Below are 17,230 nucleotides of genomic sequence, written 5' to 3'. Positions count from 1 at the left end.
TATATATATATATATAAAAACCCGGCTGCCTTCCCAGTGTTCCTAATATTTGATAGCTTTAGTATGCTCAGGAATTGAAATCTGTTGTTCTTTTGTAGGAAAAAACTTAAAACTTTTTTTTGGTGCGTCGTTCTCCAGTTTCCACCGTTCGGCATTAATTTGAAAGGCCAAACCGGTTCCCTCACGGACTAGAGGATGCCAGCACCCTCTGTTAAGGCAATAACTCTTATACAAACCTTTTTAAATAGTTTTCTTTTTTGTATAAATATCTATTTTCTGCAAAATCCCTTTTCCTAGAAACTGACCAAGCTGAAAAAAACAACTGTGGATGTAATTTCTTGCTAATGCCTTTCCATGAAATTTCTTAAGAAATGCGTCTACTTTTGCAGACTAGTCTTCCTTGTGACGTTGGCCTTAATAAAGTCCTCTAGTTTGTCTTAGAGGCTCCGGTGACTATTTCTCTGCTTCTTACTAAGGCCATCATAGAAATATACAGCTGGCAGGTACCTCAGGGGTCATCTAGTCCAACCCCCTATACATTGCAGGAAATTCACAACTCCCACTCCCCCAGTGATCCCTGCTCTATGTCCCTCTAGGAAAGGGGCTGTGGCTCAGTTTGTAGAGCGTCTGCTTGGCATGCAGTAGGTCCCAGGTTCAATCCCTGGAATCTCCAGTTAAAGGGACTGTGCGAGTAGGTGACGAGAAAGGCCTCTGCCTGAGACCCTGGAGAGCCGCTGCCAGTCTGAGTAGACAATACTGACTTGGATAGACCAAGGGTCTCTGGTTCAGTATAAGGCAGCTTCATGTGTTCATATGTCCAGAATGGCCAGTCTGGCCTGGAGTAAAATTGCTTCCTGATCGCAAAGTGGTGATCGATCAGCATTACCCTGGGCATGTAAGAAGGGGCCACGAGAGCCAAACACCCTTCCTGTCCTCCCTCTCATGATCTGCCTAAGTTCACTGATTCAGCATTGCTGACAGATGGCCATCTAGCCTCTGTTTCGAAACCTCCAAAGAAGGAGAGCCCACCACTTCCCATGGAATCCTGTTCCATTGAGGGACCGCTCTAACTGTCAGAAAGTTCTTCCTAATGTTTAGCCGGAAACTTGTTTGATTTAATTTCAACCCGTTGGTTCTGGTCCGACCTTCTGGAGCCACAGAGAATAACTCGGCACCATCCTCTATATGACAGCCCTTCAACTACTTGAAGACGGTTATCGTATCACCTCTCCAGGCTAAACATACCCAGCTCCTTCAACCTTTCTTCATAGGACTTCAATGTAGCATTTCTTGCAGGCAAACTTTAACAGTGAGTTTTGTTTAACGGCAATCGCAGATTTCTGTTGAGTTTTTTTCTCGGTAGAAACACACGTGCAACTTAAGTCTGTTGCACGGGAGGAAGAAGGGTGTGTGCAATCTCTGCTCTGTCACTTTTTACCTGCTGGGGGAGCTCCGATATACCTGGCATGAGAGCAGGCATAGTGGCAAGGAAGTAGAGTGGCTGGGGCCTCAGTCTTGTAGCTCACAATTGTGGCTCATGCTCCTTCACAAACACCTTTCTCCTCCCTCCTTTCTTGTGTGAAGCATGAGGAAGGAATCTACACTTAGCACTCCCATTACCCATAATGTTGTTCACTAAGTCTGCAGAAGTGTAACTAACTTGGGAGGACTCCACAGCCAAAGCGTATCCCCGCAAACCCTGTCTTGCTCTGTAATTGAAATGCTAGGTGTGATCCAGTCATGGTTAAGCATTTTAAAAGCCCGGTTCATTTCAGAAGAGCTGTGCCACATGCCTAAACCTTTTCCATTTAAACCAGTGGGATTTTAAATGGTTGAATCGTACCCAGTGTCCATTTTCTAGGCAGCTACAATCTGGCTGAGCACTGTTTCTTAAATGAGAACGTGGCAACTGACTCCCTGGAAAAGACAATAATGCTCGGAAAAGTTGAAGGCAGCAGAAAAAGAGGAAGAGCTAACATGAGATGGGTCGACTCAAGCAAGCAAGCCACGGCCTTCAGTTTGCAAGACCTGAGCAAGGCTGTTAATGACAGGATGTTTTGGAGGACATTGATTCATAGGGTCGCCAGAAGCCAAAAGCAACTTGATGGCAAATAGCACACAAGCACTTGTGGGGCCCCCATTCCTCTAAAGCAGTGGTTCCCAACCTTTTTTTTACCAGGGACCACTAGGACTTTTTTGTTCGGTGCAGGGACCCCAAGGTTCAAAATAAAAATTCTGAGAATTTGAAAATAAACTTTAATCATAACTGTTAAACATTAAACTTAGAATAATATTTGAATATATTTTTATAATAGAGAACTTTTAATTGAAAATATTAATTTATTATGGGTTTATAACTTTGTTTCGCGGACCTTAATTTAGTTCTCGCGGACCCCTGGGGGTCCACGGACCCCCGGTTGGGAACCAGTGCTCTAAAGGCAGACCCCAATTTCCCTGAAACCTATCACAAGTGCATGCAGTTGGCACTCATAATAAAGGATGCTCATGTTTTTCAAGGCCTGTCTTGTCCCTTGAGTCAACTGCTGCTAGTTACTACCTTGAACACATGAAGGTGCCTTATGCTGAATCAGACCCTTGGTCCATCCAAGTCAGTATTGTCTACTTAGACCGGTAGCGGCTCTCCAGGGTCTCAGGCAGAGGTCTCTTGCATCACCAACTTGCCTGGTTGCTTTAACTGGAAATGCCAGGGATTGAACCAGGCACCTTCTGCATGCTCTACCACTGAGCCGTGGCCCCTCCCCTTGATCTCTTGAGCTGGAGATGGGCAAAGGTGTGGTAGAAGGAAAGAAAAGGCAGTCCCCTTCGCCAACACGTGGCAAGCAGAGCCTCTTCGCTGCCCCAGCCCCGACTCCAAAGTCTGCACAAAGTCCACTGGTGCCACCTGAACTGTAAATATTTCTAATTGCTATGGCTAATCTTGCAGAGGCCTCTGGGCTGAACAGGTTCTAGTACGCAGGCTGAAGGTCCTACAGGAAACTCAAATCTGGAAGGCTGGTTAAAGTGTTCTCATGAACGCATGAAGCTGTCTTATACGTAAGATGTGATGATGGCTGCCAATTTGTAAGGCTTTAAGACGGGAGTGGACGTGTTCATGGAGGAGAGGGCTACTCATGGCTACTAGTCAAAATGGATTCTAGTCATGATGCATACCTATTCTCTAGGATCAGAGGAGCATGCCTATTATATCAGGCGCTGTGATACACAGGCAGGATGGTGCTGCTGCAGTTGTTTGTGGGCATCCTAGAGGCACCTGGTTGGCCACTGTGGTAACAGACTGCTGGATTTGATGGACCTTGGTGTGATCCAGCATGGCCTTTCTTATGTTGTGTCCCTGGCTTGTCCCAGCAGCCTTGAGTGGAACCTGGAACTTGGTTTGTACCCAGCACAGCTGGTTCCCACTGCAACTGCAAGTATATCAGGTGTTCCATTTCAAGATGAGTACAGACTAGGGGTTTGCCACCACGCTCGGCAGAAACCTTCTCCCCACCCCCACCGGCTTTTCTACCAAACATCCAACTCACAGAAGGGTTCTAGGGACTTTGAAAGTTTGTAACTTTGGTTGGTGTTAATGAAAGGCATTACACAAGTTTTGTTCTTGTTTTTCGGTGGATCGCTGCAGCTACCTACAATCTTCAAATCACTAACGCAGTGGTTTCCAAACTTTTTGAGTCATGGAGTGCTTTTCAGGAGAGAAATTCGTAACGGTGCACTAATTTTCACATAGCACCTATATACTAAACCGAATGACAGCAGTATTTTTCTTTCCAATCTCTTCACGGAGCACCTAGGAGATGTTTTGCGGAGCACCAAGTGCTCCATGGAGCACAGCTGCTCTAACGGAAGCTAATCCATAAGTGAACGACAAATTTGATGGGCATTTGGAGCAGCTTTATTTTGGTAAGAAAAACACTGAGATTTGTTGTTTGTTTTAATAATCACATGGTCGTTCTCACATTATCTTTGTCCATTTGCAACCAGTTGCTGGAAACAAGAGTATTTGTATCACACCGTAGCTCAGGGTGACTGTATGATACGCCTGCCCATCTACTAACTCTGAGACTTCGTGGCAAGGTGAGGGAATCTTTTCAGTAGCTTCTTCTGTCTGTTTCTCTCCCTGTTTTTCTTTTTGCTTTCCTCGCGCAAATATTTCTCAAGGCGGAGCCTGGAGGTAAAATAATAAAAGCCAACCATCAGAAATTACCAGAAGGAAGTAATAAGTAAGAAACGATAGAGCTCACTTTGTCTTCCCCATTTCAAGAAGGTGGCAAAGCAACTGGGATGAGGGCGAGCAAAGGAGGACTCTGGCTCCCTGTTTTATACCTGTTAAAACGCTCGACGTTTTTCAGATAGTAGAATCGCTTCCGGTTGTGCTTTGCGTTCAGATGCCAGGGTATTGGCCATTCCCGGAAAGTGTACCTGCCAACGATACAGAAATCAAAAGTGAATGACCAGAGTAACTTTAAGCCTTCATGCCCCAGTCTGTGGACTGGGGATCACAATGCTGTTTAGAGTGGAAGAAAAGTAGGATCAGCCTGGCAGGTATTTTTCAATACCCACCCCCTTAAACACACAAATAATGTTCTCTGTGTGAGTGTTAAGTGCCGTCGAGTTGCTTCCGACTCATGGTGACCCTATGAATCAATGTCTTATCTTTGACAGCCTTGCTCAGATCTTACATATTGAGGGCTGTGGCTTCCTTTATGGAGTCAATCCATCTCTTGTTGGGTCTTCCTCTTTTCCTGCTGCCTTCAACTTTTCCTAGCATCTTCCCACTCCTTTTCCTTTTTTTAATTTCTTTTTTATACAAGTTTCAAATATATATTTCTTTTTCTACATACACTGTTTGTATAATGTATTCTTTTCTCATTCCCCTCCATCCCACCCATCCCCCTCCCTAACCCCACTCCTCCTCCTTATAATTTTTAGTCTCTTAACCCCAGCCACGGGCACAAAGTCTGAATCTTCCACCGAATGTCTTTTCTTCCTTCCATTGATATCCACTCTAAATAGGTCTTCCATTTATTCATGATTTCCCTGTTCTTATCTTCCCATGAAGTCTTCTGACGCATCATCTCGACAATATCCGACTGTATAAATTCAAACAGATAGTTGTGCCAGATTTCTATAGTCCATTTACTTTTATCCTTCCAACCCAGAGCTACTACTGTTTTGCTTGCTAATAACATAGCCTTGAATGTGGCCTGGTCCCTCTTGTTTACCCCCGAGTTCCCTGTTGTACTCATTAACATTAGCTTAAAATCTACGGTTAAGGATACTTTACATATTCTCCTTATAATTTTTAGTATTTGTGTCCAAAAGTCCCTAACCTCTGGGCATTCCCACCACATGTGGGAGAACCATCCCTTAGATTGTCTACAGTGCCAGCACATGGGGCTTAGTCCTGGAAACATATTCGCTAATTGCGTGGGTGTTTTGTACCATTTTGTGAAAAATTTGTGTTCCAATTCATTAAATTTAATCACTTTAATTTCCTCTAATCCTTTCATAATTTTATCTGCTGTGTTTTCTGATATCTGACCTTCCTTACTCCAAGTTTTTTGTAAATATGATATTATCTTATCTTTATTTGATATCATTTTCCTGTAGATTTTTCCTGCCAATCCTTGTTTTGATTTTTGCATTTCTTTATATATTTCTTCCATTGGTTCCTCTGACCATATTTCCCATTTTTAATTAATCATTTTAACCATTCTGTAAAGGCCTGTTGTTTTTAACCAATGTTGCTTGCCTATCTCTTCTACTATCTCCTGTAGAGGTTTTAGGGTTCCTCCTCTGTACATATCACCCAGTCTATAGTATCCTTTTGACCTTAGGGTTTCCCACCATTTACATTCCCTCATTTCAGTGTGGATAGTCTCTAGCGGTGCCCATCTTGAAGTCCTTCCTAGCCATAAAGGTTGCCATTTATTCCATACCTCTAGTGCTGTGCGTCTGGGCCCTATGGTTAATTTTAAATCTTTACTTATGACCTTTGAGAAAATGCCAAATCTTCCTATTTCACTGTTAATCTTATTTTCAAATCTAACCCATTTCTGGTCACTTTCTTCTCCTATCTCTAATAATGACTTTAATTGAAAGGCGGAGTAATAGCTATTCAAATCCGGGACACCCCAACCCAATTCTGACCTAAGGCTATATACCAACCTTTTTTGAATTCTACATTTTTTGCTATCGAATATCCACCCTCTTATCATTCTATTCCAGTTTGGTTTTTTTTACTAATTCCTAGTGGTATTGTCTGAAATAAATACGTTAACTTAGGCACCCAGAACATTTTAGTACTTCTGATTCTAGAGGAGATTCCTAAAGTTTTATTTCTCCATCTTTTCATATTCTTCTCTATCTTTCTCCATGCGTTATTATAATTTACCTCGGATATTCTATTAATATTCTTTTGTAAAACTATACCTAAGTATTTAAACTTTTTAGCTCCCAATCCTATATTTGTAATTTTATTTATCTCTTTTTTTTTGTCCCTGTTCACATTGACATATATAATTTCTGATTTAGCCATATTGACTCTTAACCCTGAACACCTTTCAAAGTCATCTAATATAATCTTTATTTCTTTTATTCCTTCTTTAGGGTTTGTCATAATAACTATAATGTCATTAGCAAATAAGTTAATTTTCATTTCTTCTTCCTTGATCTTATAGCCTTCTATCCTTGCGCTATTTCTTATCCTTTCTGCCAGTTGTTCTATCGTTATAATAAATAAGAGCGGCGAAAGCGGACAGCCTTGACGAACACCTCTCTGAATCTGAAAAATTGCGAGTGATCATTGTTAACCTTCACTACTGCTGTTCCATCCCTATATATCGCCTGAATTGCATTTAAATAATTACTTCCTATTCCTTATTTGCACATAACCTGCCACAGGTATTCTTGGCAAAGAGTGTCAAAGGCTTTGAATACATCCAGTTTCAGGAGGCCAATTTTTTTTTTTTTTGGCCATGTTGCAAGACGGTAATTATATTTCTAATAGGGTGTTCTATATTCCTGTCTTTTACAAATCCATACTGGTCCTCTTTTATTATATTTGGGATAACCCTCTTTAGTCTATTTGCTAATATTTTTGCGAATATCTTATAGTCTTGGTTGAGAAGGCTTATAGGTCTATATGATCCTACCTCTTCAGGGTCTTTCTGTAATTTTAAAATCACTATTATTTCTGTTTGTCTCCACGAGTCTGGAGCTTTCTTGCCCTTCAAGACTTCATTAAACAACGCTTGAAGTTCTGGAGCTAGGATTTCTGTCATTTCCTTGTAGAATTTGCCTGTAAACCCATCTGGACCTGGTGATTTACCTTTTTTTAGTTCTTTAATTACGACTCTTCTCCTGCAATGTGATATCCTCTTCCAATTTAACTTTCTCGGTCTCCTTCAATATTAAGTTAATGTCTTCTTCAAAACCTACTGTGTCCCTCTTCTTATATAAATTTTTGTAAAAGGACTCAAACACCTCCGTAATTACTTTAGGGTTTTGTGATGTTTGGTTATTAACTTTTATACTTTTGATCCTTTGTTTTTCCTTTCTATTTTTCAGGTAATTAGCCAGTCTTTTTGCTGGGTTTATGCTATTTCTTTGGAGTTCATTCCTCACCATAATATCCCTTTTCCATATTGTTGCCAAATCTAAAGCCTCTGTTTTTTAAGTTCCATAATTTGTCTTCGTACATTAGTGTTATATCTGTTTGTTTGCTTACTCTGTAACCTTTCCAATTCCTGGATTTTGAGTTGTCTTTTTGAGTACCACTCTCTTTTTATAATTCTTTCTTTTTTTATGCAATATCCCCTTATCACCGCCTTTGCAGCATCCCATAAGATATTAGTAGTGACCGACCCTCTGTTTTCCTCAAAATACAGCTTTATCTGCTCTTTCATATATTGTCTGTCTTCTTCCTTAGCCATTATTAGATTATTGTACCTCCAGTGACTTTTTTTTTGTTCTTGGTTTATCGCTATTTCAATTCTTATTGGGGCATGGTCAGATATCAAAATTGGCTTCCCACTCCTTTTCCGAGCATCTTTCCCACTCCTACACACAAAGCCAGCTGGGTGACCTTGGGCAAGTTACAGCTCTGTTAGAGCTCTCTCAGCCCCACCTACCTCACAAGGTGTCTGTTGTGGGGAAGGGAAGGTGATTGTAAGCCAGTTTGAGTCTCCCTTAAGTGGTAGAGAAAGTCAGCATATAAAAACCAACTCTTCTTCCTTTTCACTGGACAGCTATCTAGCATACTTTTACTTTAATGATACTGTTGATATGGCCAATTAGGCCCCCCAAAAAGTCACACTGAGTCCAAAATAAAAAGGAACTAACTAAATAGCCCATAAGGAAATTAGTATTTTTTAAAACCTTAATTGACTGGGAAAGAAATTTGGCGACTGTAGTATTCAAATCCACCCCCTGCTAAAAGAACCCTCAGATTATCCAGTTTAGAGACAGATTCCCGAATAAAAGGCTTTATCCATCTGCCTCTAGCCTCGTTGAGCAAGTCACAGTAAAACAAGGAATGCTGAAGAGCGTCTATTTGGCCAGAACCACATTGACATACTCTCTCACAGTACGGTACCCTATTTAAACAACCTATTAACTCCCTTGATGGGATGGCATTCAGTCAAGCCAGCATAAATAATCGTCTGTATCGCGGGATTATCAGAAAATCAAAGAACATTGGGACGAATTGTGGCAAGTTTAGACCTAGGTATAGAGGTGAGCACACCCCGTGTGCTCTTACTGTAGTATGCCAAGGATTGAGTCTGGGATCCAGGACACGCAAGGCACATGCTCTACCTAGGAGCTGGGCTTGGTATTCAGGTCGCAACCAAGTGCACCACAGGGGTAAGATAACAAGCAGTCTCTCACGCACCAAATGATGCGTCCCAGGAAGTCGTGCCTCCAGTCGCCTGGCCACTCTTTCTCCTGGCCCGTCTGCAGGAGCCGCAAAGCATCTTCCCTTTCCTGAACGACCTGGTCCATTCTCTCCATAGACGTTTCCACCTGAAGTGTACAAAGGACACATGAACACATGAAGCGGGCTTACACCAAATCAGACCCTTGGTCCATCAAAGTCAGTATTGTCTACTCAGACCGGCAGTGGCTCTCCAGGGTCTCAGGTGGAGGTCTTTCACATCTCCTACTTGCCTGGTCCCTTAAACTGGAGAAGCCGGGGGCTGGACCTGGGACCTTCTGCATGCCAAGCAGATGCTCTACCACTGAGCCACAGAGAATAAAACTGCTGCTATCATGCTGCCCTTGTGCAAATCTATGGTGAGACGACACTTGGAATACTGTGTACAGTTCTGGTCACCACACCTAAGAAAGGATATTGCAGAGCTTGAGAAGGTGCAGAAAAGAGCAACCAAAATGATCAGGGGACTGGAGCAACTGCCCTATGAGGAGCGGTTAAAGAGCTTAGGGCTGTTTAGCTTGGAAAGAAGGCTGTTAAGGGGAGACATGATAGAGGTCTATAAAATTAGGCATGGCTTAGAGAGAGTAGACAGAGAGCAGCTTTTCTCCCATAATACTAGAACGTGAGGTCATCTGCTGAAGCTGGAGGGTGAGAGATTCAAAAGAGATAAAAGGAAGTATTTCTTCACACAACACATAGTTAAATTGTGGAACTCCCTGCCCCAGGATGTGGTGATGGCTGCCAACTGGAAGGCTTTAAGAGGGGAGTGGACATATTCATGGAGGATAGGGCTATCTGTGGCTACTAGTCAAAATGGATACTAGTCATGATGCATACCTATTCTCTCCAGGATCAGAGGAGCATACCTATTATATCAGAGCCTTTGGAACACAGGCAGGCTAATGCTGCTGCTGTCGTCTTGTTTGGGGACTTCCTAGAGGCACCTGGTTGGCCATTGTGTGAACAGACTGCCGGACTTGGTCTGATCCAGCAGGGACTTTCTTATGTTCTTATGAATCTCAGCTTGGAAGCCAGAGGGAATGCGGAACAGGCAAAGCCCTGGAGAACCCCTTTCATTGAAGGATTATCAAGAGAACAGATACGGAGAAGGCGGCCTCACGGTGAGACTTGTTTTATGGACCGGGCCACCTGTGAGCTGGAATCCCGCTTCAAAAGGGATATCTGCAAAAGCAAGCCTTGGCTGAGAAGATCTACAACAGGGATCTCCAACCTCTTTTAGCCTTTCGGCACCTTTGGAATTCTGGCACAGGGAGTAGCTACAAAGGCCACAAAATGTCAGGGAGTGACGAGGTTAAGCATTACTAACAGTAACCCTTCAATATTTCGGGCAGAGGTTCAGCTTCACAGGATGCCCTTTTACATTTTCTTGCATACACGCAGCTTATATTCAGTCATGCAGTGAAGATCCTTGCAGTGGCTCTTCAGGGTTTGAGGCTGAGAAAGGTCTTTCACATCACCTACTTGCCTAGTCCCTTTAACTGGAGATACCGGGGATTGAACCTGGAACCTTCTGCATGCCAAGCAGGTACTCTACCACTGAGCCACAGCCCCTCCCCCACAGCACCCATGGGCACCATAATGGGAACCCCTGCTCTACAGGGTCACTGCTGCAGGCGATCCCATAGTAGGGTGAAGTCAAGGTAAGGGAGAAGCTGAAGGGGTCTCATAAGAACATAAGAAAGGCCCTGCTGGATCAGACCAAGGCCCATCAAGTCCAGCAGTCTGTTCACACAGTGGCCTACCAGGTGCCTCTAGGAAGCCACAAACGAGTGCAGCAGCACCATCCTGCCTGTGTGCCCCAGCACCCAAAATAATAGGCATGCTCCTCTGTTACTAGAGAGAATAGATATGCAGCATGACTAGTATCCATTTTAACTAATAGTCATAAATACCCCTCTCCTCCATGAATATGTCCACTCCCCTCTTAAATACCTCCAAGTTGGCAGCCTCGTGGAATTAGGGAAGGACTGAAGCTCCTCTAGCCTGTTGGAAGTGAAGGACTTTGCGGTATCTGTTAACCACAGACTTCAGAGGACTACCACCAGAGAGTTAGAGAGACAGATAGGTCAAGGACCCATGCATTCCTACTCTCTACTGCTCTGACACCATTCCTTTGATGTGTAGACTGATAATCTCAGGGAAAACTTCCTGCCTTCTGCTTCCACACCTTCTCTCCTGCACACTTCAGTGTGGTGTAGTGGTTAAGAGCGGTGGTTTGGAGCAGTGGACTCCGATCTGGAGAACTGGGTTTGTTTCCCCACTCCTCCACATGAAGCCAGCTGGGTGACCTTGGGCTAGTCACACTCTCTCAGCCGTACCTACCTCACAGGGTGTCTGTTGTGGGGAGGGGAAGAGAAGGTAATTGTAAGCCTGTTTGAGTCTCCCTTAAGTGGTAGAGAAAGTCAGCATATAAAAACCAACTCTTCTCCTTCTCCATCTTGGCACCACAACAGCAGTTTATGGATCCTGCATCTCTATCCATGCTAGGTAGTTAAGACTAGATTAGGAAGCTCTCTCTACCTTGTCCTATCTAGAATGGAGTTCTTACAATAAGAGAAGAAGAAGAGTTTGTTTTTATATGCTGACTTACTCTACCACATAAGGGAGACTCAAACCAGCTTACAATCACCTTCCCCTCCCCACAAGAGACACCCTGTGAGGTAGGTGGGGCTGAGAGAGAGTGACTAGCCCAAGGTCACCCAGCTGGCTTCGTGAGTAGGAGTGGGGAAACAAATCCAGTTCGCCAGATTAGTCTCCGCCGCTCATGTGGAGCAGTGGGGAATCAAACCCAGTTCTCCAGATCAGAGACCACTGCTCCAAACCACCACTCTTAACCACTACACCACGCTGGATTAGTATTAGTTCGCAAAGATAAAAAAGGCTCCATGGGTAAGTCTGTCTTTAGCACAGCACTCAGACGAGACGGGCTTTGCTGCGTAATTAGTCTTTTGTGCACTCTGCTAATCTTGGCGAATCCAGAGAAAATCCCAACGCAGTCTGCCCCCTCCCTTGAAAGTCAAGCGGGAGTTTCAAATGAGGCTGCAAAGCTGTGCCAGTCACACAGCACAAATTATGGCCGGCCCTCAATTACCTTTTCTAACCGTTCCGGGCTTGGCATCGGGAGACTCTGCCGCTTCGCTTCTTGCTGCAGGGTCAGGAGCATGTTCCGTTCTTTCAGGAGGACATACCTAATACAAAGAGGGCAATGTTGAGAAGGGACATCAGGTGAGTGCAAGGGGGGTTTCGTCCGGAGAGCTCCGAGTTGCACGATGCAAAGGAACCTTGTCTGCATATCAGAAGTTCATTAGGCTGCCACCTTTGCACGCTTCTGAGAGGATCATACTTGCTATAAGACGGCAGAGAGAAAAAAGCAATGGTTGGTGCAGGGGGATACAATTAATGGTTTTATTGCTTGCATGGGGCGCTAGAGCAGAGAACAGGTTCCCCTGAGGCAACTTGTGCGAAACACACAGGGGTACTTCATTTATTTAATGTTATTCCCTTGCACCATTTGTTGCTTTTTGTCTCCTTTTTGTTTTGGTGCGGCCCCCTTTCTTTTTGCTAGAAGCCCAAAAAACTGGTAGCCACTTAGTATGTGAAATTAACCCTTTCTTCTTGGCCTCAAGATCATAAGAAGACGACGAGTTGGTTTTTATATGCCGACTTTCTCTACCACTTAAGGGAGAATCAAAGCAGCTTACAATCACCTTCCCTTCCCCTCCCCACAACAGACATCCTGTGAGGTAGGTGGAGCCGAGAGAGCTCTAAGAGAGCTGTGACTAGCCCAAGGTCACCCAGGTGGCTTTATGTGGAGGAGGGGGAAACCAACCCGGTTCACCAGATTAGCCTGCGCCGCCCATGTTGAGGAGTGGGGAATCAAACCCGGTTCTCCAGATCAGACTCCACCGCTCTTAACCACTATACCAGAAAGGCCATGCTGGATCAGACCAAGGTCCATCAAGTCCAGCAGTTTGTTCACACAGTGGCCAACCAGGTGCCTCTAGGAAGCCCACAAACAAGACAACTGCAGCAGCATTTTCCTGCCTGTGTTCCAAAGCACCTAATATAATAGGCATGCTCCTCTGATCCTGGAAAGAATAGGTATGCATCATGACTAGTATCCATTTTGACTAGTAGTTCATGGAGGAGAGAAATATTCATGACATGTCCACTCCCCTCTTAAAGCCTTCCAAGTTGGCAACCATCACCACATTCCTGGGGCAGGGAGTTCCACAATTTAACTAAGAGTCAAGACCTGTTCATGTCACAGGGCTACAGAAACCACAACCAGGAAAATTCCAGTTGGGCCAAAACTCCGGACACTACAGCCCCGTAGGCCTGGCACCTCCCTCTCTTGCCTGCCTGCATCCTCCCTGGCGACAGTCCACAGCTTCTCCAGTCTCCAGACACTGTACGTCGTTTTCCTCTGGTCCAGCTTTCTCCTTGGTGTCTCCTTTCCAGGGCTCACCCCGACACTTCCCTCATGCCTTTGTTTGTCAGAACACGTCCTGCTTCCTTATCTACGGAATGACCCCTTAGCATGCCTGCATCCAGCCCCGCCTCATTCTTTGCCATTTCTTTGACATGCACACCCCTAGTGCCTCAATTCCGCCACTCTTCTGGCCTTTCTAAATAGAGTGGCGTAGCGGTTAAGAGAAACAGACTCTTAAGAGAACCGGGTTCGATTCCCCACTCCTACACGTGAAGTCAGCTGGGTGATCTTGGGCCAGTCACAGTTCTCTCTGAGCTCTTTCAGCCCCACCTACCCCACAATGTCTGTTGTGGGCAAAGGAAGGAACAGAGATGGTAAGCCGCTTTGATTCTCCTTACAGTAGAGAAAAGCCACCTCTTCTTATTCTTGCAGCTTAAGTGGTAGCCAATTAAGTGCTTAGCCAATCTGTTTTCAGAGGTGGCACCACCACAAACAAACTATAATATTGATTCTGAGAATTGTTATGGAACGGCAGCTCCTCTTGGCACCAGACGAACGGAGTCATCTTAAAAAGAGAGGAGCCATTACCTACCTCAAAAAAATCACTCACCAGAGTTTATGCAAATCCTCACTGCTCTTGCCTCGGAGCTGTTCTACTGTCCAGGAATCTCCTGCAGAAGGCACAAAGTGCATCAGAAGGTAAACCGAGTCAGTAGGTATTTTTTAAGGGGTTAGGATGGTCATTCATGCTCTGGCTCTATGGCAACAGCAATAGTCTGAGGAACCATTCAAAGGCTTTCCCTTCTACGTCTTGGCCTATGGAATCTATAATTCTGCGGCCATCTACACTCCTTTATTAAATCCAAGCCAGGTAACAGAGGAAAACCATTTCCTATGCCAAGATTAAAACATGCAATTCTATAACACACATGCAGAGTTGCTACTTTTACAAAGTAGAACCTTTGAGATTAAAAAGAAGATAAATAAAAGCCACCTCGAGAAGATCTGGAGAGGCAGCATAATTTTTTAAATAAATAAAATGTGCTCAAGCTGCCTCAGTGTCAGATCAAACTGGAAAAGGACAGGAGCTCTGTGGGAATCCGTGTGCCCCGATTCTACATTCAGAATTTTGAAAATTAAGGACAGCTTCACAGAAGTTACTGTTCTGAATGTTTTATTCTGCTTGCCAAAATGCAGACTTCCAAAGAATTTGAAATGTTTATGGGGCAGCTAAAGGAACAGATCAGAAACAAGGGATGGGGCAGAAAATAGGGGCAGGGACCACCCAGGCGTCATTTCCTGGCCACTGGAAACACTGTACATCTTTAGTCTGGCTCTGAATTTTTACCAGTCACTGACCCCTATGTACATAAGCGCCATCAAGTCACAAACGACTTCCTTACATGCCCAGGGTAATGCTGATGGCCCCTTTGGGGTCAGGAAGCAATTTTCCTCCAGGCCAGATTGGCCAGGGATCCTGGAGGTTTTTTTCCCCATCTTCTGGGCATGGAGTAGGGGTCACTGGGGGTGTGTGGGGGTGAATTTCCTGCATTGTGCAGGGGGTTGGACCAGATGACCTTGGTGGTGCCTTCCAACTCTATGATTCTATGACTTATGGTAACCCCAGCAAAAGGCTTTCAAAGCAAGTGGGAAACACAGATAGCTGACTATTGTCTTTCTCTGCAGAGCCCTGCTCCCTGGTTTGCCATCCAAGTAATGACCCTGCTTTGCTTCTGATATCTGATGAGATCAGGCCATAACATTCTACTTTCCCACCTCAATATTTCCAAGCTCTTCTTTGCACCCATGAGATCTCTGTTGCTTCAGAAATACCAAATGCTCTGCAAAACACTAAATCGTGCACTGAAATGGCAGTTTTGTGGGTACAAGGGAAAGATAAACCTTATATTTATTTACATCCTGCCCTCCTACAACAGAAACAAAAGTTCTACAACAGGCTTAAACAGTATATTTTATTTACATCGTTTGTACCCTGCCTTTCTCAAAGCAGCTTACAGCATTCTCTACTCCATTTTTATTTTCACACACATGTAAAGCTGTCCTATACTGAATCGGACAATCAGTCCACCAAGGTCGGTACTGTCTACTCAGACTAGCAATGGCTCTCCAGGGTCTCAGTTCCTTTAAAAAAAGGGATGGAACTTGAGACCTTCTGCATGCAAAGCACAGGCTCTTCTACTGAGTCAGGGCCCCAGGGGAACTGATCTCTATCGGCTGGAGATAAGTTGTAACAGCAGGATATCTCCATTGTGGTGTAGTGGTAAAGAGCAGTGGTTCGGAGGGGTTAATTCTGATCTGGAGAACCGGGTTTGATTCCCCCACTCCTCCACATGAGCGGCAGAGGCTAATCTGGTGAACTGGGTTTGTTTCCCCGCTCCTACCCACAAAGCCAGCTGGGTGACCTTGGGCCAGTCACTCTCTCTCAGCCCCACCTACCTCACAGGGTGTCTGTTGTGGGGAGGGGAAGGTGCTTGTAATCGGGTTTGAGTGTCTCTTAAGTGGTAGAGAAAGTCAGCACATAAAAACCAACTCCTCTTCTTCTTCCAGCTAGTACCTGGAGGTTGGCCACCCTAGCAACGGTCCAGGAGCGCAATCAAAAGGGGCAGGTCCACGCCCTCTTACCAGACTTGACTTCTATCTCTCCCCTGTTTTTGGGATCATCAAAAAATTCCTCCAGCCCTTTCAGAGGCAAGGAGACATGTAGCGACGCACAGGGAGGGCACCGCTCCACCTTCGCCGTCTCCTTCTGCAGCACATGGCGGGTTAATCTAGAGGGCAAGAAAACAGGAGCATTTGAGGGAGCAAAAACGGGTGCCAGGCGGCGTCCAGCCGCGGAAGGGCCGCTCTGGCCACGCTTCCCCCAGAAACAGAAAAGGGCAAGAGTCCAGTAGCACCTTCAAGACTAACAAACATATTTTCTGGTAGGGTACGAGCTTTCGTGAGCCTTTGGCTCACGAAAGCTCATACCCTACCAGAAAATATGTTTGTTAGTCTTGAAGGTGCTACTGGACTCTTGCCCTTTTCTGCTACTGCAGACAGACTAACACGGCGACCCACTGTGAATTTCCCCCCAGAAAGGATTTGAGGCAGGCCTTGCCTCCTCTGGATCCCCAGTGCCAAATGTACCCCACCAAGTCTCTGTCCCGAAGTGCAACAGTTGCTGTGATGCAGGGCAACCCCCACCGCCCCCCTGGACCCCTCCTGGGCCCACCTGGAGGTCGTGGCTCCGGCCAACCGCAAGACCCCCGAGAAGCGCCGGCACAGCGCGGCCGCCGCCATAACACCCCCCTCCACTATCCCACAATGCTTTGCACACCCAGCGGCGGATCGCCATGACAACCTTTTCCCGCTTCCCACAATGCCTCTCGCTCTACAGGGTTCTCGCTCCCCCCCCTGCCCGTTTCCAAGATGGCGCCAAAGCGGCTTCCTCCCTACCGTTCTGCTCCCGTTATGCCAGACTCACCCCCCCCACTATCCCACAATGCTCAGGAGACCCAGCGGCGGATCGCCATGACAACCTTTTCCCGCTTCCCACAATGCCACTCGTTGTACAGAGTTCTGGCTCCCCCCCCTGCCCGTTTCCAAGATGGCGCCAAAGCGGCTTCCTCCCTACCGTTCCGCTCCCGTTATGCCAGACTCACCCCCCCCACTATCCCACAATGCTCAGCAGACCCAGCGGCGGATCGCCATGACAACCTTTTCCCGCTTCCCACAATGCCTCTCGCTGTACAGGGTTCTCGCTCCCCCCCCTGCCCGTTTCCAAGATGGCGCCACAGCGGCTTCCTCCCTCCCGTACCCCTCCC

General features: G+C 45.5%; 1 protein-coding gene across 1 annotated transcript; it reads right to left on the bottom strand.

Moving 5' to 3' along the window:
- Positions 1-4,068: 4,068 nt before the first annotated feature.
- MRPL47 (mitochondrial ribosomal protein L47) lies at positions 4,069-16,706 on the bottom strand. Its single transcript, XM_056849556.1, has 7 exons — positions 16,639-16,706; positions 16,050-16,195; positions 14,017-14,077; positions 12,066-12,162; positions 8,912-9,042; positions 4,342-4,437; positions 4,069-4,183 (listed from the first exon to the last, which is right to left on the bottom strand). The coding sequence occupies exons 1-7, from the start codon at positions 16,704-16,706 to the stop codon at positions 4,069-4,071; spliced, it is 714 nt and encodes a 237-aa protein (XP_056705534.1).
- Between the last annotated feature and the right edge of the window lie 524 nt (positions 16,707-17,230).

Source organism: Euleptes europaea, chromosome 5 (genome assembly GCF_029931775.1).
Source record: "Euleptes europaea isolate rEulEur1 chromosome 5, rEulEur1.hap1, whole genome shotgun sequence".
Lineage (NCBI taxonomy): Eukaryota > Metazoa > Chordata > Lepidosauria > Squamata > Sphaerodactylidae > Euleptes > Euleptes europaea.
This window is presented reverse-complemented; position numbering and strand designations above follow the sequence as displayed.

What these genes read in the sequence shown, in the direction of transcription:
- MRPL47 (XM_056849556.1), bottom strand. Translation starts at nt 16,706, where the DNA reads ATGGCGGCGGCCGCGCTGTGCCGGCGCTTCTCGGGGGTCTTGCGGTTG. An exon ending in GCCGGAGCCACGACCTCCAG is followed by an intron (nt 16,196 to 16,638) that starts GTGGGCCCAGGA and finishes CTTGCCCTCTAG; the next exon opens with ATTAACCCGCCATGTGCTGC. An exon ending in AACGTCGAGCGTTTTAACAG is followed by an intron (nt 4,184 to 4,341) that starts GTATAAAACAGG and finishes TTTTACCTCCAG; the next exon opens with GCTCCGCCTTGAGAAATATT.